The sequence below is a fragment of the Trichogramma pretiosum genome, unplaced genomic scaffold (genome assembly GCF_000599845.2).
Source record: "Trichogramma pretiosum strain Unisexual culture from Peru unplaced genomic scaffold, Tpre_2.0 scaffold130, whole genome shotgun sequence".
Taxonomy (NCBI): domain Eukaryota; kingdom Metazoa; phylum Arthropoda; class Insecta; order Hymenoptera; family Trichogrammatidae; genus Trichogramma; species Trichogramma pretiosum.
The window spans coordinates 110093-133364 of NW_019640806.1; the positions used below are offsets into that span (position 1 = coordinate 110093).

Sequence of the window (23272 nt, forward strand, 5' to 3'; positions counted from 1 at the left end):
TGATCATGTTCACGAATTATTCAATGTATTTTACACGAAATATGCTTTAAGGAGATAACGAAACTCATGCAAGAAAGGACATTTTTAAATTCGTTTTTTGACATTTTTACTGTTTATTTTTTCAAAAGGCTACTCAGATGCTATGGTTTTATTGTTCCAGAGTCAAATAACTTTTTAAAAATCCAAGTTGAAAATATCAAAAAACGTGTTGGAAAAATTTAATTTTCACTCCAACTTTAATGTCTTCTCATAGAGGTTTTCGATATGTAGTTAGTCAAAATACATTGTACATAATGTTGATGTAAAAATATTCGTACATTTGAGTGTATATATGTTTGTACGTGTGTATGTACTAAGTCATAGTCTGCTGGCTGCACTGTTCAGCGATAGCATACTTATTGTACCACTATAGATTTATCATATGTTAAAAACTTATGCATTAATAAAAGTATATTTGTCCACGTATTTGAGTTGTGATTATATCATTATTAAATATACATTTCCTTACACTCTACTTAATCTGCATAAAACAAAAAAAAAATTAAGTGTTTAATTATTTGAATTATCCTCATCCTTCGGAAATCATGAAATGGTCAGAAAAAGTGCATTGATTCATCTCAAATTAAAAATTGTCTTGCACACGATGCATATACTAATACTTACTAGTTCAGAGAGGTGGATGGAAGGAACTCTGAAGGAGCTTAAAATCGCTTAAACTTAAAATTTTATTAGATTGCATTTTCTCAAAAAATTTCGAAAAAATGAGTCGAAAAGGAACGAAAAATCATTTCTAAATGAAAATGCAAATACCTTTTACTAACAAAAACCTAAAATTATTGTAAAAATTACGCATTTTAGATCAAATTACGAGGGAAGAATTTATTTTCAGTCGCTTAGGACCTTAATGAACGTATCTATCAGTCTGAATTTTGAATAGCACAACATTATTAATTGCTTAGTTACCAAAATATGACCATTTCAAATATTTTTAAAAATACCACCAATTAACTTATATTTCGTCAATTTTCTATTAAACTTATGTTGAAAAAATTAAACAAACTTTAAATGAACTGAAAATGAAATTTTAATTATTTCAAAAATTTTAGACTAGTATATAACTTTTCAAGTTTAAAAAATGTTGACCTTCTGTAACTTCATTAAAAATTAAATTATCGGAGAATCGATTTTTCAATAATATCGTTAGATAAAAATTACCGTATTTTATGCGGTATTCGAAAACATATACAAAAGACAAAAGAAATTAAAAAATATTCATGGTTTATTGTTTGACGTATAGATTCGAAGAATTATAAACTACTCGTCAAACATGGAGAACAGTTTTATCTTGTGAATCGATCTAATTCTGAGCATTAATATATTATTTGAGGAATGTTATGGTTAGTAAAAATAAAATCATGTTTTATCAGATGTTATCTGTCTTACGGAGCAATTGTAGCATCATTTTTGAGAAATCACGATAAATTTCCTTACTTTTATTATCTTCAGCATATGTATGTACAAATAAAACATAGTGCGAAAGGCGATTTTTGGAATTTGTTTTGTATTGCGTCCTTAAACTCTTTCTCTTGCCCTCTTGCCCTCAACGGCCCTCACGCCTTATTTTAAGTTTATCGATCTTTCTTGCGAGCTGACATTCAGCGCTACAATACTATAAAGCTGAATACTTGCTTGTATTCACAAATAAGACCAAAAAATAAAACTAGTGAGAATAAATAAGAGAAGGGAATAGACATTGGAGAAAAGGAAGGGTTATAAAGAATGGATAATAAAATGAAAAAAGAACGCATACCAGTGACAAGGGACAGGAGATTTGAAAATGATAAGAAAATTACTAAAAGTGCGATTATGCTTCTTTATTCGAAATTTGAATGCATGTGATTTTAAAAATAACTTCATTTCTAACGTCTTATTTCTCAAGTATCGAATTTTAATTTAAAAATAAATCTAATCGGCTAGGAAAAAAGTGAAAAAAAATTTTGAAAATCAGCTTTATAGTTGGTGTATGCAGCGTGGCAAGCTTGCTTTTACGGTCTCTGGCCGAGCGGTGACAAGCAAAGGCAGCATTTACTTCATCACTGCCAATATAATTCACGCAGGGGAGAAATAGACTGGGCGCATTCACGAAGCACAGGCGAGAGCGTATATTGTCAGGCATGGCGCGCGCCAGGCAGGTATACATGTATACACGCTCGAACGACCGATTGAAGAACGAAGAGAGAAAATCACGAACCAAAGGGTCGAATACGAAATGAGTAAAAAGACAACTCGGTGCAATTTACCTTGGCTCTCATATGTTACCGATTCAAGTCCACGCTTCGTGTAATCTCAACACCTCGTTCTTCGCTGCAGTCGTATCTTTTTCGCTAGCACTTCGTATGATTTACTTCCTTGTTTACATTTACTTTTCTATTTGTTATATTGAATTTTCCAATTTCAAAATACAAAATATTATACATCCACAAAGGCAAAATGTTACTGCATGCTGCAATTATACTATATTTCATTTTATTCATTTAACATTAAATAAAAGTATCTCGAAGTAGTTACCGAAGAATTTGTTAAGACAAGAGAAGATTGCATAGCTCACTTGATTAGCAAAGGGCTCGGAGAACAAATAATTACGGTAGTATACCTTTTTATAACATCAATACTATGCAGGCGTTTCCACTATACCTCATTAAACAAGACAGTAAGTATTTAAAAATTGTTGCTTTTTTACAAATGTTGATTATCCCTAAAAAATTTTTTTTCTCCGCAAAGTAAAATGTTTTATTTTAATGCAGCATCAAATACTAAAAATGATTGTATGAAACATAATTTTTAAACTCTTTCCTTGAAAATTTTCTACTAATATTTAAAATACCGTATAATTCGTCTTATAATATCCACATATCCACTTAACTTCAAAAAAATCGTTTAATAACAAAAAAATTATTTAAAATAAGATGATAAATTTATGAATATATTTTAGTATGATTTTTTTAATTCAATGTATAAATTTTTATTTGTATTGTTGATATAAAATTTGAGACGAAACCTATGTTGGTTGGAATTTTATATGATGCATCGCTCGACATGGACCAATCGAGGACATAAAACAGTCTGCAGCTAGCTGAGTTAAAAAATCATTTTGACGAGATAGTATCTCTTGTATTAATCAGAACATTTAAAAATAAGGCTGCAGCCCTAGAGCAAACGCTTTTAGCCGCGCGCAGAAAATGGAACCTAATGTTATAAATTATTTATTTGGCTATCCAAATGATTCTTGAAAAATCACGGCATTATGCTAATTCGATGATTAACATATTGGGAAGAGCCATCGAGATATTTCAGTTATTCATTTGCCAGCTTCTTTACATGGATTGAAAATAAAAGATGATAAAAAACAAAGAGGAGCAGTAAAAACGGGCGTGTAGAAAAAGAACGAGAAAGATGGTGCACATCGAAAGAGCGCGTAAATGTCACCTAAAGCAAACAAATGTTTTCTCTGCGTAATTATCGGTAAAAAGATATTGTAACCAAGAGAAGTTGGCAAAAAAAAAGAAAAAATAAAGTTGGGAGAAAAAAAGCTAAGATACTCATATAAATGGTAGTAAATGAAATGGGGTCCACAAAGCTCGTAAATGATTCATAGCTATGAATCGGTTCGCACGCTTATATTCTATCTCCCTCTCTTTCTTTCTCTCTCTCTCTCTCTCTCTGTCTCTCTACTGCTTCATGTGCTCAACCTTTTTTCTCTCTCAATCTTTTGCGTGAAGGGTTGAGTTGATGTTGGTGGTGGTGGTGGTTGCAAGGCAAACGTAATTAACGTGACCCTATCATTATGTGGTAGCGAGCAACCACTCCCTCGTCACATTATATGTTTATAAATTAGAGCCTCGACTGTGCGGGAGCGCGCGCGTGCACGCGCTTAGCAGTCTTAAAATACGAAATATGCGAGCGAGAGAAAGAGAAAGAGAAAGAGAGAGAGAGAGAGAGAAAGAAAAAAAGTCAAAACGAAAAAGATGAGAAAAGACTATACGGCATGAAACCCCGCGCGTACTCTTCTGGGGAGTCTTCTGATGCGGGGAGCACGCCGAGAATGCGCACAACAAAAATGATCGAAAAGAAGAAATGCGTGTATGCGAGAATATGTGTCTATATATAAGCAAAGTCAGCCAAAGAAAATAAGACAGAGAGTTTGAATTGCAACAGGTAGAGGAATTTTTATGCTAATGATTTTATGACTGGGGAAACGAATGCTCGTCATATTTTTAATTGCAAAGCTTTACGCATCTTCTTTTGAGTTGTATGTTGGCCAATATCATGGACAGAATAAGAGAAGGAGAATGAAAGAATCGAAAAAGAGAAATAACCTTACCATAGCCCCATTCGCTTTTGTGTCTTGCTATTCATCTTATGGACGTTATTAAACATCGACACTTATAGCGTGTCTTTATTATTAAGCACCTTCATTTTATTACATAGTTTCATTGCTGTTATTTGTTTTATGAAAATAAATTAGCTTTGATTTATAAATCGTACCCATGTGTTCAAGACACTACCAGAGCATATAATATTTTCATAACAATTATTGTTCTAGGGTTTCTCGTGATAAAACGTTTTTTACTCTAGTTAAAATTCAGTGTTTTACAAGAAAAAAATTGTTGACTTATTTCATTGAACTAGCGAGCAATTCATTTTTTTCTTAATAAACAAGTTTAACAAGCTGATCGCATTAAAAGATTTGTGTAAATTAAATATTGCATAATATTGTTCATGTGGATTTAATAACTAATTCGCCGAAATAAAAACAGGTAAAAAATTGTGAACAAAGCTCATCTCTTTTCACATTTAAATCCCATTTTTCTCGGCAGAAAGTCGAGCGCGAGTGTCGTGCTCCTGTCGTGTAGTAAATAAGTAAAAAACGAAAAAGATAAAATTATGCATGCGCGGCGAGAATAAATCAAATTTGCTCACGAAAAATATAAGACTGCTTACGATGATGACTGCACACATGCCGCTAAAGCTTCAAATCGCATTATATTATTATTTTCACGCGCAATAAAGGCCAGTAGATAAAAAATTGAGCCTAAGATCAGAGATACCTGCTGCTGCGATCGTGCTGGCAGCGCAAGGTGGAATTGCTGATCTAGGCTCCGACGTTAGCCTTATCTGCAAGGGTTATCGTGTAAGGCAGCCGTGTAATTAGAAGCTATTCTTGAGGCTCGAGAGCTCAACTTTGAGCCGAGCGAATAAAGGCCGAATACGTTTTACATCACTACGTGTGCTTGCTTGGCACGTATTTTTATTAAAGTTGAATGAAGAAAGAAGGCGAAATGGAAAAGAGGCATCATGCATTTAGTACTTGCACGAATGCGAGAGTTAATATTCGTCAAGCCTTTTCGAGCACGAACAAAGAGAGACTCTCGGCTTTCCATATACCCATCTCATACAGCCGTGGCAGAATGCGTCGAGCTACAACAGCAGGTATCTCTCTGATATTCCCTCACGCCCTGTATCATTGTGATTTATTTCGTTCGCAGCGAGTAAATAAGACGGCACTAAATAATGATATGTTTCTGATTATTATTTAATGCAAAATTAAGAAAAAAATTATATTTACAGTCGACGACATTTCACATTTATGGGAAAATTTCAGTTGCTGGAAAAGTTTCACGTTTTAAAACATATCGGCATTATTTTGAACGACTCGAATATAAATTGAAGCGAAAAACAAAGTGCGCGCGTAAAATCAAACAAGTCGGGTTCCATCTGATCGGTGCGGAGGTATGGCCTAGATTTTTCGAGACTGAAACTTCCTGTAAAAGCACGTACGCAAATGTGCAGGTGCATCGACGTAATTTTCTCGAGCGAAGGCGTCGAAGCAGCGGGGCTATTTGATTTTTTTTTTTGCTCCGAAGCAAACACATGGTTCGCACATGGTATAGCTGCAAAATCTGATGCCCTCTGGATGTGGGTCAAAATTAGCATGCGTTGAGGCGTATCGTAAAATGGGTATTACGCTGCCGCCGAGGGCAATCGAAGGAGGTGATCTCGCGTGGCTGCGGCGGTAGTAAGCGCCAAGGGTCAAAGACGCGCAATGCGCTATAATGAGAAAAGGTAAACTTATGAGATCGGACGCGTACGTTGGCTCGCGGTCGGGTCGAGAGTAGCAGCAGCTCGAGTCGGCTCGCGTGGCGTGCGCCATTTTCTCGACGAGCTGATAAAGGCTAGGCTGGACGAGGAAAGGAACGAGGTAGCCGAACAGCAGTAGTAGTAGTAGTTGATATATGATTTCATTGGCTACCAACTTGTCGGATATACACGAGAGTCGAAGGAGTTTCTCGAGCGCGCGCGCAGATAGAGAGAGAGAGAGAGAGCGAGTGAGATAGCAGCTGCGTGCGTGGGTTAACACAAAGTGCGCCTCCTCCTCGTTCTCCTCCTCCAGCTCCTTTCTCGAGGTTTGGCGTGGCAAAGTTCTCTCTTTGCGCTCGCGGGTATATAGCAATTAAAATTCTTTGCGTGGCCGTGTTGGGCCACCACCAGGTTTTCTTCGAGCGTCGAGCTGTGTATTTATATTCCTATATAATCTACACACGAGGCCCGCGCAGCAAGTGAAGAAAGAGGGCTGGCTGGCGAGTTATATTCCGCTGCTTCCACTCACGCTGTGCAGCGAGAATCGCAATTAAAAGCCGGCGGAGGTGCACCTACTCCAACGGATAGTCTATATACCCGGCTTAGCTTACCTTATGGTGTGTACGCGCGCACAGCTACCCCAGCGCACTTACGCCAACTCGAGCGCGACTTTCCCATACGTCTATTTTTCTAATGCAGCTAGCAGCCGCGCGCCGACCCGCGGCTTATCTTTTAAGGATGCCTGCATCTATGCGCACGAGCAATGGACTTATTAAGACTTGACCGGCTCCCCCTGCAACTTCCTCGCGACTCCTTCTTTCCGCCGCCGACTTGATTCTCTGAATCAATTGTGAATCTCTACTCTAATTCACCAAGTGCAATTAAATATTTTCTCACTTGTATGTATCATTTTATATTTGCATGTACTGATAGCACAAAATCTGCAATTAATTCACTCGTGGGCAGTGTCAACTCGAGTTACGCAGCAATAAAGTCGCCTTTAGTACCACAGTTTAGAGAAAGCGATGACAATATCGTTTAATCTAAATAGATATACGAGTAGATTTTAAAGATACGAGAATAGCTGCAAGTCAACGGAGAAAAGGGAAATTTCCGATTAGAGTGAGCCTGGACTTTCGAGAAATAGTTTTGTCAAAGAATAAATCAAGAGCAATGAGGCTCCTTGTTTGTGTTGGTGCGGCGTCATTGCGGTCTAGCGACATGTACGGAGCCGGAGAGCCCATATTTGTTTTGTTTTCTTTCTTTTTTTTTCACGGAGCCCGCACTGGCATAAATAATAATACAAGAGCATCTTTCGATGGGCACTGCAAAAGCAGTGGCAGCAGCTTCAGCAATAACAACGATGGTATTAAATCAAACTTGTAAGCATATCGCGTGCAGACTCGTGACACGAAAGAGAAGATCTATACTCGCGAAGAAATATAAGAAGCTTTTTTTCCTCTTTCTTTCTCTCCCCATGGTATTATTGATGTACACATGTAGTAATCGCGAGAAACTGGACGAAGGAGAGAACCGACAAGGCTCGAACGAGGAGCACCCCCGTAGTGCCAATATGCCCCTGCCATCGAGGAGCGCGCATCGCTCTCCATCGGCCAACTATATGGTACCAGAGATGCAGCACTGCCTCATCCTACATGCTAACATTCCCTGATCCACCAAATCATCCTATCGTTCTCATTTAAATCTTATCATACTCGTCATTGTTCTAAAAAGCCCTACGAATAGCTTCAATTCTGATCCTTATAAGTATTCTACATATGAATTTATCTATAGTACGTCGGGCGCAAATTAAAATTTACAAGTGTTGGGTGAAAATGCTTCATGGAACTAAAATATTTAGTCTAACAAATCATCTTTTGAAAAAGCAGCGCAAAGAAGTTAGGACTGCTATCTTGTTCTTGTATATTTTCGTTTATTAAAGTACATGGACAATCGTATATAAATTAAAATTTATTTTTAATCTTGAAGGAAAAAAATTATTTTTAAGTGTGGAACACGAATAGTCAAATCAAATTTACTAGATTCAAGATATGCAGCGACACGGTCCAGTACACGTATGCTTATAATACTAATTATATTTCGATTTAAAAATGTAAGTCGTAAAATTATGTTCTCAATAATTGTTCATTTATATAATTTTTGATTTTATTGTATGTCTATAGTTGATATATATTATATCTTAATATTATGTAACTTAAAGTAAATAGTGTTTTTTTTTGTTTAATTGAAACAAGCTTGCACTATCGCGGCTATTCGTCAGAAATAAGAAAAATTAACCAATTTTATCGCATTACTTCATTTCCTATGTCAGACGTAGACGTAAATTAAACTTTTGAGTATCATGAAAAAATGTTTCAGATTGAAAAGTACTTAGCGTCTGGAGTTACGCGCCTCTACGTTATGGAAAGAATAGAAACATGCTATTTATTGTAAAGGGCGTTCTTATACTCACACTCATGTTCAAGGCATAAACAACTTCGATATGCTCACGGCATTGAATTTGAAACGATATACTATAATGCTAATAACAATTATTATAAAATATAAATGAAGCTGTATGATCATCGCTGCTGCTATTGTACGACTGAGCCATTACCCTAAATTCAGGAGGATTATTCCCTATTATTAAAGTCATTTTTCTCTGAATAATAATTTTTATCATAGTACATCAAGGTCTGATTAAAAAGAATTCGTGATGGAGCATCATCATAACTGTTTAATAATTTTACCAATTTTAGGTTTACTACGTCAAAAATTATGCAATGCTAACACATTTTTAAATGCAATCGAAAAAATAATGTAAATCAATATTTCAAGTATTTCGTTCATCAAGTATATCATTCAACAACTCAAAAAAATACGAATCAGACGTATAATAAGACCGCATGGTTTGCATGTGCAGTCTTAACATACGGTTCTAATGTTAAGAAATGTAAAATAACTGTAGTTTTTGATCATTTTGAGAACTATACCCATGATTCCTACTTCAGATTATGATGAACTTCTTCCCCAACTCTCTGTTTAGGTCTTAGAGCTCTTTGTCATAAGAGCTGCGACCAAGTATTTTGTTTTCCTCCTACCTCTCTCTCCTTGCACTTTTGAGGGCTTCATCAACTCAGGGATTCTCACGGCCATAATCTGCCTAGGCGAGACTATAGTACGCCGGATAGAAAAGACGCAATCATATCATAATTGTGGTAGGGAGACAAAATCTCCAAAACAAAAGTTCCAATGCCAAAATATCCAAAACCCAAAATTCAAAAAAAAGTCCAAAGGTACAAAAGATCCAATTATCTGATGTCCAACAAAATAAATATCCAAAATTAATTTGCCTAACCCCCTGAAGTCTTTAGGATCAAAGTTGTACCATATTTCGAGGTAAGTCGTATATTCTTAACTTGTTATCTCTTTTACTTAATTTTTTTAAATCAAATCATTATAGAGAACGTATGTCCGTGGGAAGAAAGCTAGAGGCAGAGCGAAGGCAGTGGCAGTCCGTTACGCACCAGTACTATGGAATCATTATCAGGCAGTGCTTGATTTTACAGCAAGAACAAATAACGCGTCAGAAGGTTGGCACAATCGGTTCCAGGTGATTGTGGGCAAGAAACACCCGAGCCTTTATACTTTCCTCACGGAGCTGCAACATGAACAAGGCGACACCGAAACACTGTTGCGTCAAATTCAGTTGGGCCAAGCTGTTCGCAAAAAGCCCGATGGTCACTTCGTCACAGTCAAGGATCGAATAATGAACATCGTGATGCGTTATGATGAATGCGTGGAGGACGATTCGCAGCTTAAATATATCAAGGACCTTGGCCACTACCTACACCTTTAATAAAAGATTACTTTTTTATACATATCTTTGTTTTATTTTTCTTGGGGATATTTTATTTTTTGGGCCTACAATTTTTGGATTTTTGGACTTTTTGGATATTTTAGATTTTGGACTTATTTTTGCCGTTGGATCTTGCGGTCTGGATCTTTTGGATTGGAGGTTTTGGTTTGGAGATTTTGTCCACCAATCCATAATTGTATAACATTAATACTTAATTGGTGAGTTAAGTACCTTTTAACTGTAAAGTTGCAAGTATTAATAAGACAATTTTTAAATTTGATAAAATAACTTTAGGCAAGCTACTGATCAAATTTGGCATTAAAGTATTTTATAGCACTCCAACCTAACTTTTCGGCTAGTTTTAGACTCTTGTGCTGTATAATATTGTATGTAAATTGTGTACATAAGCTTTAATTCATGTTTTACAAAATGCAGTAATAATTTTAAAACGATCGTAAAATTATATATTTTTTTCACAGCTACATTTAAACAATGGGCCACCCGATCGAGATAGTAAAAACTTCACCCAATCATTCTTCGATTGTACTTGACGAAGAATCTCTCATTCGAATACTAACTCAGGATGACATGGAGGATCGTCGCTTGATCATAGTGTCGATGTCAGGATATTTCGACAGGTCCAAAGACCTGATGCTCAACTTTTTTTTGCGTTACATGAACAGTCAAGTAAGTATTCGTACTTATTATATGTACTGGGTCATTTAAACTATTTTCCAGCATTTTCCGGGATCATTGAAATTTATGTTACATTTAAATTATCTAAATAAAAAATTTATCGTAATGGAAAAAGTTTATTCGTACTACGTTAGGTGCACATATTACTTTGCCCGTCTATACTACTGGACTTTTACATGTAATCAAATTTCTTGTAATAGAGTATTGAAGGTTATGTTTGGATCACAGTAATAGGCGTTATACCCTAGTTGCATACAATATTTCATATAGAACAAGAACCTATAAAGCTAGCGGCAAAGTCGCGATTTTTAGGTTAGAGCGCTGTAATATACTATTTTTTATAGAAACTTTTTTTGCGTTCAAAGATATTTAGTAAATGAAAATTTTACACTATATTGTCGCCCTTGGGTATAAAGGTATCTTTTTGAACTTAGAGGTAAAAATATACCTATGTATCATGTTATAATATAGAAACTAAGCATCTTCATGCCTCTTAGCTTAAATGCATATGTTTTAAATAAATTTGACGTTGATTTGTCACAAATGAAAATAAAAAATCCGTTGATTTCAATGGAAAAATAAAAGACTCAGCACGATTAAAACCAACTGGAAAATATTTTTAAAAAAGAACGAGTCTAGAGTACTTATTGAAAATGTTAAAACAATAACTCAAGAGATATGCATAACTATTTTACAGTACAAACTGGAAAATAGATCGAAAGATTGGATGAGTGACGAGATGCAACCACTCGAAGGCGCCTCCTGGGAAAATTATAATACGGAAATTGGCATTCAATTGTGGTCCGAAGCGTTCAAGACCGAATTGACGAATGGCGAAAAAGTCGCTATCTTATTGATGAACACGAAGGGATTTTTCGATTGTGATTCGATTATGGATCATCTTAGTGCCTCCGCATTAGCATTGACTACAACATTGTCGTCCATGCAGCTCTTCTTTTTGCCCGAATGTATGCGCAAAAAATTTTTGCAGCATTTACACTTCGTTATAGAATATGCTAAGCTTCCACATGAAAATGTCAACCGTATATTGTTCCAGAGGTTCGTAAAACACTTTTTAACTGCTTATTAATGCAGTTTCTTCAATTTAATTTCAGTATTTACTGAAGCTATATAGATAATTAATTTTATTGTGTCAGATTGAAATTTCTCATACGTGACTGGCCTTACCCTCATGAATACAAGTATGGAAACGAGGGAGGTCGTGATTATTTGTTGCAAACTTTTGGAAATGCAAACATCCAAGATCCAGAGCTGCTTTGCCTTAAAGAAAAACTGGAATCTAATTTTTCTGAATATTCTTGCTTTCTTATGCCGCATTTTGTCTCTAACCCCGCTCAAGATATCAAGGTCAATGGTCTCTTATCGGATTTGAGAAACGATTATAAACAACAGATTAAAAATTTGGTTCCGATGTTGTTGGCACGAGAAAACCTTGACACGAAAAAGATTGACCTAAAGTACACTGCCGCTACACTACTTGAAGATTTCAAAAAAGGCGTGAAATTCTATCAAGAACTGGATTATATTTTATTTAAAAATAGTTTGAACGTGAGTTTACTTTATAAAACCCTTTTTTTGTAAAAAAAAAAACGAATTTAAATATTATTCCATTTTATATAGACAAAATATAATGCAACTGCAACGCGACAAGCTGTGGTTGAATACGAAAATTTGATGAATACCTTTTGCGGACCTAAGAAATCTTACTTGAAAAACAAGAAATTCCAATCAGCACATGACATTTGCTACAAGCAAGCAATTCAATACTTTGAAAAAGAAAAAAAACTTGGATACAACGATGAAGCTGATAAAATCTTTAAATTGGTAAGAGTCCATAAATGAATTCTAAACGAATTTGAATTTTCAAACTTATTTTTTAAAAATCTTCAATATTTCAGCTTATTGATTTAAAATACAAAGAGTTTAAATCAAAAAATGACGATAAAAATCGTTTCTCTGTGAGTGGATTCATAATATTCCTCATTATAGCAATAATGTTTATCACTTGGCGGCTAGTAATTCCGTTGTTAAAGTTAGCGAAGAGAAATAATTGGTTCTAGGTTGATATATGTAAGGGTTTAATTTAAATTACAGGCATCAAATGTACATCCATAAACTGTAACACGATTAATTTAAAAAAACAAATTAAAATCTGGATTGTATAACTAAAATTACTTTTTTTATGGAATTTGAATGGTGAATGCGGCCATGTCTTTGCAGGAAAATTTAAAAATCAAAATATTTGTAGATTTTGAGTGCAAATATGTTAAACCTGAGCCGTCATCTCTATTGACAAGAATCTTCAAAACTGAGTATAAAAGTTGCTTACCTATTGTAAAAATAGAAAACCAAGTTCAGATTAATAATTACTTGAATGGAAAAAATCATATAATTTTGGTTAAAAAAGGCTTCGACTACGATAGTAACTGTCAATTTAAAGAAAAGTCCCGACTAAATTTTGAAGAATATAAGAATGAAAAAAAATGCTCTACATGATCGAAGCAAGCCCTTTGAATGTAATATTTGCCATAAATCATTTGGACGAATAAGTAGCCTCAAGAGACACGTCAGGACGGTACATGATCGTATTAAACCCTTTAAATGTGAAATTTGTCTAAAATCATTTGGCCGTAAGCATAAACTCAAATCGCACATAAATATAGTTCACGACCGTAGTAACCCTCAGAATGTGAAATTTATCTTAAATCATTTGGAAACTAAAATTTATTCAAAATGCACATAACGACAGTACACGATTGAAGAAAACCTGTCCATTGTAACACTTATTCAAAAGCGATATTAATGCAGTGCATGATAGACCTTAAAAGCGTAAGATTATTCACGGGAGATTTGGATGCAGTGAAGAATTCTACAATCACATGACCATGTAACGCGATTTTCGATGATCTTTCACATAAATATCGTTTAATTTCGTTAAAAACAATAAAGTATTTCAAGTTATTCATTTTTTTGTGACTGCGAAAAATCTTTTACTGACCTCTCCTACATTAACTACAAAAACCACGTTTTCGTTATTAATCTATTTTTTTTGATTATCGCTGTTGAATCGATTTTCAATTACCTGTTAATCAGTTTAATATTTTGACAAGTATATTCTTACTTGTATGCTGATAGTATATACTCGAAACTAGAATTATTCTTGAACGCTGCATGCTACAACTAATTCCTGTACTCGCGATAACTTAACAACATTTTTAACATTATTCAAAAATTAGTCGTTATCGCTAAAAAAATGACTGCAAATGTATCCTTGTAGAGAAAATGATTATGAACCTATAACATACAAGTATAAACGCATACGTACTGCGAAGTAGGAAATTGCGACAAAACTCGTCAAGTCACATACTCAAAATTAAAAGTTGGGATTGGATCTTTCTTCGCATCTATTAAACCCCGCGACCTTTGTCCAAGTACTTTGGTTGATTGTAACAGTAAAATTGTATTCCAGCAAAGTAAATTCCACATAAATGACGAGAATTGATCGATTGCGTTAAATGTAATCATAATAAGATATCGGGCGGTGAGTTAGGCTTACTCTTATCTCGAAGAAGCTCGGGTCAATTAAAGAGCTTCGGCAGTCGGCAATGCTCTAGGTAATTTTGATTTGCAAGCCGTAAAAGTGCAAACGCAACGCGCACGGCCATTCATCCTACTGGTCAATTAGAGTGAAAAAAAGTAAACTTTATGCTTCTCATGCTAGGAGGTAGGCTTGCGCGAGCGTCGAGCAAACGCAGCGGTATTATTTATTGAATTTATCTTCGGACTCGGAATGATGAAGCGCTCCTGCGAGCCGCTACGAATGACGCCGTGCCTCATTACGGATATATAGGCTGCGGTACGATGAAATTGACTTACAAACTGCCCAGCGCTAATAATTCGCGTGATTCGCCTCGATATACAGCGAGGCTCGCATTATGCGCGTTTGCGAATTTCGCAAGCCATAAAGCAGTCGACGCACGGGACGGATGAAAAGTACATCGGTAGAAAATGAGCTTGGCGAAGGGTCGCCTTTAGACACACGTAAACAGGCAGGCGGCGTTTAAAGGCCTTTGAAGGACAAGCGGAGGCTCGCGTGGACATTATCGATCGTAGGCGAGCTGATGCTCCACGAAAGCAGCGATAGAATATGCGCCAGGCAGGAAAGCAGACGCAAAACAGTAGTCGCACGTTAGCAGCCGATAGAAGCCAAAGCCATATGCGACGTTATACAGGCGCAGGAGCGAGCTCGAGGGGCCAGAAGCTGTCAGCTCCAGAGATATTTGCCGGGATGGCCGAGTCGACGATCTACTCCTCCTACGTGCGCGCTCCTCGTACGTACGTTTGTCTGGCTGATCGCGGGGGTGGCACCGACGACGTCGTCCCCTGTCCACGACAGCGTCGTAGGCAGTTTTTGTTGTTGGCCTCGACGCAAGGCCGATATCTGCACGTGCGCCGCAAGTGCCAACTGCCAACTGCTGCCTGCACCACCTACGCGCGTTATATAGCAGCCTACATGTATATTGCGTGTTATATCGTAGCCGTCGGCTTTGACTTTGCTCGCGCCAGCTGCACTCGACTCGCAGTCCGCGAGTGCCAACGATCATCCGAATAAAATAACGATGGATCGTCGGTCGAGCGAGTCGATCGCTGCCCGATAAAAAGCCGATGATCTTATGCGTCTCGGACAAAAAGTCCCACCAACCGTCTTTTGCTCGACTGAGATTCGTGCGTTGTTGATCGCGACGAGGAAAATCTGCGCGCGATCGCATTTGGCGCAACTAGCGAACGTCGAATCGGACCGCCGCAGCTAAACGCCAACGAATCGCAATTAAAAGCTTACGGCGATCATAATTTCGCTATCTATCATCCGTGACGAGAGTCCGGCCGTCTGGCTGGCTCGACTCGCGCGCACCCATCGACAGATTTATAAATAAATAGAGGGGTAAAAAAAGTTTCGAGCGCGAACGCGGAATACCATATTGATGTCGAGATATTGCCTGCCTGCACTTATAAAGCTTTTGGCTCCACGTCCGAGTTATAAAGGACTGCGGGGCAATAAATATGTCTCTCCCGATCGATCGGCAGCATCTCATCTTGAGATATCGCGCAAATGTAGCAATGCGGACTGCGCCTCGGTGTTTGACTTTATGTATGAATGCAGTATCCGCGGTAGAGCCCGGCAATTCTTCTTCATCTGTCAATTGGCAAAACTGCGCAGCTTCGCTAGCGGCGGTCGAACGAGCAAAAACTGACCCCGCGAGACGCACACGAGAAGTTTATACTTTTATCGGAAAAAGAAAACGACGCTGCGCTTCTCGCATCGATTTCAAGTGTCTACGTTTCAATACGAGTGCCTATTTTCCTGACACCGCCTCTATGTTTACATGCGATTGCAATGTGTGCTGTTAGCACGCATTTAATCGAATGCAGATACGACTGAATTTTTAAAAGATGTTAAATCGGATTGAAATTCAATATGCATGTGCTGATTTATGACCGAAATATATCCAATGTTGACGTAGAAACAGGCGGTCAAAATTAATATTCATGATATGCTATCGAGTAGCTATTGAGTACTTCGATGAAGTGTAAACCACAATTTAATTAATTTCCGTACATGTATAATAGACTTAGAAAGTACACTGAAGCTTCGGAAGTATTAGTTACTTTGAATTTCAAACGCCCACTAAATGTTTCGATACACAGATCGTGAACAGCGATAAAATTTATATGTGTAATTGAAATAAAGTAAACAGTTGTAAGCAGAAGAATCACAGAAGCTGCTCGTCGATGGGCTTTCAGTCGCAATAGAGCTATAAATTCATCAAGAGATAGCCTCGGCGACACTTGATGGTTTTCCGTGGTAAAAAGTGGTATCGACAATTCTCAGAGCTTCGAGTCAGTAATCCTTACACAAAAAGAAATAGCACATACACGAGAAGAAAGAGTAGCGCTATTGGCTTTCTCTTGCAATAAACAACACGCGCATCTACGAAAGGCTGGACTTGAATTAACAATAATTCGTTAATTTGGTCAGCGTATGCGGCCACAGAATTTGTACATAAGCTTGGCACGCGAGTCTCGTGCGAGACCTCGGTCTTCGAGCGGTTGAACGCGCGTCTAACCATAAATGAGGGGAGTTGCCCACTTGTCCGGAATCGTTTGAAACATCATACATAGCTGTGAAATAGGCGAATGAAATTAGATGAGAATATGGGCCATTAGCCGTAATGCGCCGTAATAGCTCGCTTTTGTTTTTTATGCATATCACTCAATTACAATAACGAGCGCGATATAGAGCTGGAAATCTCGGAATTCCGGGCTCTGTAAGATTTCAGTCGCGTGCCTCCCACAAACGTGAGCTCACGTCGTTGGGTATAGGTCTAAAAATGAAAAGTTTTTGCGCTGCTTCGATCGGAATCCGGCCGATCGCTGACCACCCGTTTGCTGTACTCGCGGACTCCAGCGGGAGAGACGACGCGCACGCGATCGACGAAATATGCAGCGCATCAGTCAATACAGGGAGCCTTTACTTGAAGCCGCCGTCGACGGGGCTTTTCTTTGCTTTCTCTCGTCTCTCGGTTTTTCGGGGCTCGCGTCGTTTTTCAGCACGAGACTCGTAAGACTCCGGCTCATAATCGCTGCTGCTGCATTATGTATAGCATGTGGCGCGCAGGTCGACTCGATGCATACATCGGCCGATCGGTCCCTATATCACGGGCGCGAATTTGCATATTTATAAGGCTGCTGGCGCGCGCGCGCGATTTAGGCTGCAGCGGCCGGCTCTGACTGCAGCGCGCAGCACAGATCGCTCCGCACATCGATCTTTCTTGACGCGCCGGCGCTTATTAAAAAAGCCTCGTTATTATGATGAGACGCGCTTATGAGTAAGGGGCTGCGTGGCTCCGTATGAATGTGCAGGCGCGGATCAACGAGTTGCGCAGCATCGACACAAAAGCCCCCCCCGCTCGATTCTCGCATTTATATGTATAATATTTCGAGCCGGCTTGGCGAGATAAATCGAAAAGCGAGCATCGGAACGCAAACTACTCGGCTCGCGATTCCACACTGGATCAGAGCCTCCAGTAAAGTCGAGTCGCGAATCGAAGCCGTCGGCGGTTGGCGCGCGTGGCGCGTGTGCCGAGTAGCTGCGACCGAGTCTCGTTCCGGTTCTTTGGGCTACTTCCGGAATCCTGCGCATCCGCCCGTGTCGGTCAAACGCATCGAACGAGCATCTCCTGTGCTCGAGCGGCACATAGATCAGCTCCTCACAGATATATATACATTGGTGAGCGGCAGGCGTGATTTACAAGGTTTACAGCGGGAGAGCCCCACGCGCCTGTATATATGTGCGGACGGACGCGTGTCGGGTGTCTCGTGTCCGTGCCGCCGTATACGCAATTACGCATATATATTACGCTGTGGACATAGTTCACATAGTGATGACTGCGCGAGTACGTATTCGAGCGAGATCGAGGCATTATGTGCGTCCCGTTGTTAGGATTGCCCGAGCCTCGTAATTTACGATAATCGTCGCCGCCGCCGCGACTGAGCCCACCGAAAGCGTCTCGAATCACAGCGTCACCGCGGTCGGCCTCGGGGCTCACCTCTGCTCGGCCAACGCTTCCCATCGCCACCAGTCAAGACGCTTAACGATAATCTACTTTTCTTGTCAACGCGCGCGAGACACGGCCCCGCCATATTACGTCCATGCAGCCGATTTCAGTTTTGCCTTATCGCCGTCCGATCGATGCCAAACATTCCTCTTAAACGAACACGAGTGCGAGCCATTTAATAATGTCGCGCTCGAGTCCGGACGATCATTGACGAAGCCGAAACTGGACCAAGCGAAAACTCGCGTCGCTACATAGAGGAGCTGCGTTTCGGGCTTCGTAACGGGGTCGCTTGTGCCTGCGATAACGTAATCCATGATCGGAGAATAGCTGTTGACGTCGAGGCCGCATCAGCCCCGTGGGGGAGACAAACTTGTCACAAACAGTCCCCCCGCCTATGCGTGCACAATTCTACGTATGCACGAGCTATGTCTATAATGTAGAGCGCGGACGTTCACCCCCCTCGTCCTGACTCCTGCACTGTCTCCGTATTATTAACTTAAATGATACGGTAATCAAGACTGTGCGCGCTCGACTCGACCCTTTTGGCAGCTCGCCTCGCTTTTTCGATAATCGCCGCGCTGCAGCTCGTAGGCTTTTTATTGCTTTGACTACGCTACTCAAACGTCTCGGTGTGAGTATTTTTTTTCTCTACCAAAGATAAGAAAGTTCGCGTATATAACGAGGAACGAGAATGAGTTAGCTAACGCGTGCCTGCATAATATAAATTATTACTGAAACTTGTTAAACAAGAAAAAAAACTTTGTTAATCAAAGGCTAACACCGAAACAACAGGACATTAACTCGATCCTTTCCTCGGCCTTTATAAACTTGCATAAATTATATAGATTTTATCAGATAACGTTATAACTTTTTTAGATTGCAATCAAAGGCGCCGTAGTTACCGCTCGATGGAATTCCAACGACATGTGTGAACCGAGTGACTTTTTTTTGCAACTTGAATAATTTTAACAATGCGAGAGTTCACAACTTCAATCTGCATTTATTTATTTTAATGCTTTCCCGCGAAATTACTTTTGCAGCTGCGGGTCGCAACGTCGAAAGAAAAACGTCTCGAATGCCCGACTCATCAAGTCGAGAACACTCGCACATGTGCGCTCCTTTCGTTGTTCCATCGGGCAGCGAAGAAAAATCTCATATTCATGCGTAAGCGTGATGTTTATATCATCAGGTTATAAAAGTGAGGCAAGTCGATCCTTCACTCTGCGGCATTGTGCAACTTTTTGTACGAGCGAGATTGAGAGAAACGAATCAAGGAGCATATAGCTGCGCGAACTCACCAAATATCACACGGCAAACCCCTTTTCTCGACTCGTAACATCAACCTATCTTTTATTTTATTTTTCATTTTATTTTGCTTTTTTGTTTCTTTTTTCAACGCGCAAAGCACGTATGTGTCTCGGCTCTCTTTCGTATTTCGCTTTTTTTACCCATTTTGCTTTTTAATTTTTTCGTCACTCATTCGTCGTAGTAGCTGTCGCCGACGCATCTCGGTTCCTTTAATCTGCTCGTCGAGTGCTAATCCATTTCAGATGATAAATCGAATGACCAGCGTACCCAACGTTCAAACGTGAACTCGACCATTGCTTGTGATTCCTTAAATATTCTTACGTGTCATTAGCGTAAGGCAATAATAAAAGAAGAGCGACGACTCTTTCAATTCCAAATTTCAACTGGAACGTGAGAACTATAGACGTCATTCAAGTTCGTCCTGTTTTCAACGTTTATTCATATACTGCACTGTTGCAAATCATAAACCAAAAAGAAAATCTAATTAGGATATAAACTTTGAATTTTAGTTCAAAACTCTTTCGAACTGTTTAGCATTGGTCTTTGAATTTTTTTCTTCGCTCTCTAGTAATTATTGAGCGCCCAGATAAAATATGCCGAACTACATTCGTTGTAGTTTTTTCAAACGTGTTTTATAGAATATATTGAACTTCGAGTCTAAAAATCTTACAATAAATTCGACAAAGACATTAGACACAGCAATGAAAATATAGAGCACAAAGTTACGAAAAATTAATCAATAAATCATTAATAATATTTGGTTCACTTGTTCCCATTAGTTATCAGATTCAAAAAAATTGATAAGAACTGATAAGATCGCACAATAAAAAAAAACAGACAAATTCAATAACAGGTCCATTATGTTATAAGAATATTTTATAAAACAAATATTTTGAAAACTATCTATTCATGTACATTGAAGTCTTAAAATACATCATCAAAGCGAGCAAAAGGGAAAAACAATTCATTTCTCACATACACAATAGCCGTGTTGGCTAAAGAACCGAGACAGGTGCTTGTGAACCTTGAGGCACTTGGAAGAATGGATGGGTATGCAATGTGTGTATGAAACGAGTGGGTGTCAAACTATATTCCTTGAATCGTATAAAGCATCTCACTCGCTTGCTTCTTTACGCCGCAATTCATTTTGATTATAAATTGCAGTTTTACGGATATCCTATGTTATTTTATTTTGCATTCTTTTGTTTTATTTATAATAATTTATAATAATTAAACTAACTGAGGCTTTAAAAAATACTTTAAAAAGAAATGTTTTCGTAAATGTTATTTTGTAAAGATTAATTTTATGAAACCTCTAATGAATTTTATGTTCGTTTTATCAAAAAAAGGAAATGTCACATTGTACACGATACTGAAACACTTGAATTATTCTCGACTAACTTGTTTCTTATACTTGAATGTAGGTATTCTATTACCGGTGGTTCATGTAACCGACATTATGTAAATTTTAATTGCGTGTATTAGTAGAGATAAATCATGCAACGCCGTTGACTCTGCAAAAAATCTACTCCAATTTTTGTTGCCATGAACATTTTATGTGTCGAGTAAAATTGATCGCGAATAGAATTTAATTATTAAGTAATTTTCATCAAGTTAGGATTTGACTATATATTTGAAAAATTATAAAATCGTGTCAACCCATAAGTGTGCAATATTATAAGAAAATTACTTTCAACTTAAAATACGTATTTGCTATTTCAGAGCATGAAAATATTATGATCATTTTTTGAATAATATCGATGAATGATATACTAATTCGAATGATACTACTAGACTAAACTCGAGTGCTTCTTTCTTTGGATCAGTCATGTAAACTCAAAAGTACTTGTATATGTGATTTGTTTTGTTTGAATTTTGCTGAATGTAAATCACACCTAAATAGCTGATTAATGTTTTGAAGTTGAGCAAAAGCCGCCTCTGATTCTTTTTTATTCGATGTTTATTCAGGACATTCGCTTTAATGTACACGGTAGAACAATCGAAGAATCTTTTTACTTATCATGAAAGAAAGATGCAAGATGGAAAATAAATTTAGTACAAGATGAGAGAAAGTGATGGAACTTGAAAACAATCGTGTAGCTGGAACCTTTTTATGTAGCAGAGCGAGATACTGTTACAAATATCATTATTATTCTACCAGATGACATGAAAAATGTTCAACGCTTTAATTGGGTTCATTTAATTTATTTTCACTCGAGCAATCATGATCGAAAATATAAAAAAGTCAAATTTTTGTGAAAAAGACTCGTGAGTCGGTGAAGCGTGAGTCAAGTGGAAGCATAGAAGAAAAATAAAAGGTTAAGATGAATGTCGAGCAGTTTGGATGTTCACATTAAACACGAGGGCCTCAAGAGAAGTATTTAAAGAGTATAGAGCCGCACGCGCACGGGAGCAAAAAATCAGTCTCTCGAGGGTAGGTATTATGTCGGCGACACGGAGTAAACATCGACACTCGAGGCTGTTGCCGAGTCCCATAAAGCCAAAGCAACGTGCAAAGTGGATGTTCGTAGGGGGCAGATATTCTTCTGCTTGTCGCGTTTTTCCTTCTATATATATGTATACACTTTGCCGCGCGCCTAAGTGTATCGCGAAAGCCTTTATGATGTAATGCGAAATACAGTAGCCATGTATATGGAAAGAGAGTGTATAGTGGTATATGGACGCGCGCGCGCTAACAGTTTGCGGTAGTCCTTTATTATACATCACAATAATGTATTTGTCTATATATGTGTGCCGCGCGTAGGAGTGTATTTTGTGGAGGCGCGAGGGTGGTATCGATTGCCCCGCCTCCCGCTGCGTGTGTAGTCATGACGACACACCCTGCTTTGCCTGATGACGTTGTACTTAGGTATAGTTACTTTCTTATTTATTGTGCAGGCGCGCGCGCGCACGTATATAAGACTCCGTCGAGCTATCCATGACCCCGCCGTACTGCTGATCGCATCTCAAACGTGTTAATAGGATAAAAAATGAGCCACACTTTTTTAATTAATTTACTCGTAAACGCCGCTCGCCAGATACAATGTAATAAGTTTCATATTTTCGGAGAGGTTTTTTCCTCGTTTTATCGGCTGAATCAAACTTGATCGAGACCGCGGCTGTGCGGTCGAAAAATATAAAAGGTTTTTTTTTTCAAATTCTCAAACTGTCCAACTAGTCATGCAAGAGTGTATAAGTTTCAAAGATGCCATCAAGTCCGGCTCGAGTGTAAGATAATTCCAAGTACTCGGATAAAGTTTTACAAATGTCTCAAAGCCGCCACTATTATAGCCGAATGATAGAATCTAGCCGAGAATCCATTGAAGTTGCAAACGAGATTATTTCAGAAAATCAAGCTCGAGCCTGCAAATAGATATACTCGAATGCTGGACGAAAGCTACAATAGCGTACATTTCCCAAAAAAAAGGGCAATAATATGTAATCCTGGGTGAAGCGCCAGGACTCTGGGGTGCGTATATATAACGCGTAGGTGAATTGACACGTAACAAATTGACGCGTACTCTTTGGGCAGATCGCACATTTCAAGAAAATAGGTGGACAAGACAGGAAAGCTCGTGTGTATAGGCGCGAAACACACACATATGAGTCATTTCACGTCAAGTCTCCTAGCGCG

The 23272-nt window shown here is 38.4% G+C and overlaps 1 protein-coding gene across 1 annotated transcript; it reads left to right on the forward strand.

Annotated features, from left to right (window-relative positions):
- The first annotated feature begins 10188 nt into the window (after positions 1-10188).
- On the forward strand, positions 10189-13580 carry LOC106660282 (atlastin-like). Its single transcript, XM_023460246.1, has 6 exons — positions 10189-10215; positions 10477-10684; positions 11391-11752; positions 11851-12262; positions 12335-12538; positions 12613-13580. Exons 2-6 carry the CDS (start codon positions 10490-10492, stop codon positions 12772-12774), a joined length of 1335 nt encoding a protein of 444 aa, XP_023316014.1. The 5' UTR covers positions 10189-10215; positions 10477-10489; the 3' UTR covers positions 12775-13580.
- Positions 13581-23272: the final 9692 nt, after the last annotated feature.

Coding starts and splice junctions, on each gene's coding strand:
- LOC106660282 (XM_023460246.1), top strand. CDS start 10,490: ATGGGCCACCCGATCGAGATAGTAAAAACTTCACCCAATCATTCTTCG. Junction 11,753..11,850: donor AACCGTATATTGTTCCAGAG/GTTCGTAAAACA, acceptor TTATTGTGTCAG/ATTGAAATTTCTCATACGTG. Junction 12,263..12,334: donor TATTTAAAAATAGTTTGAAC/GTGAGTTTACTT, acceptor CATTTTATATAG/ACAAAATATAATGCAACTGC.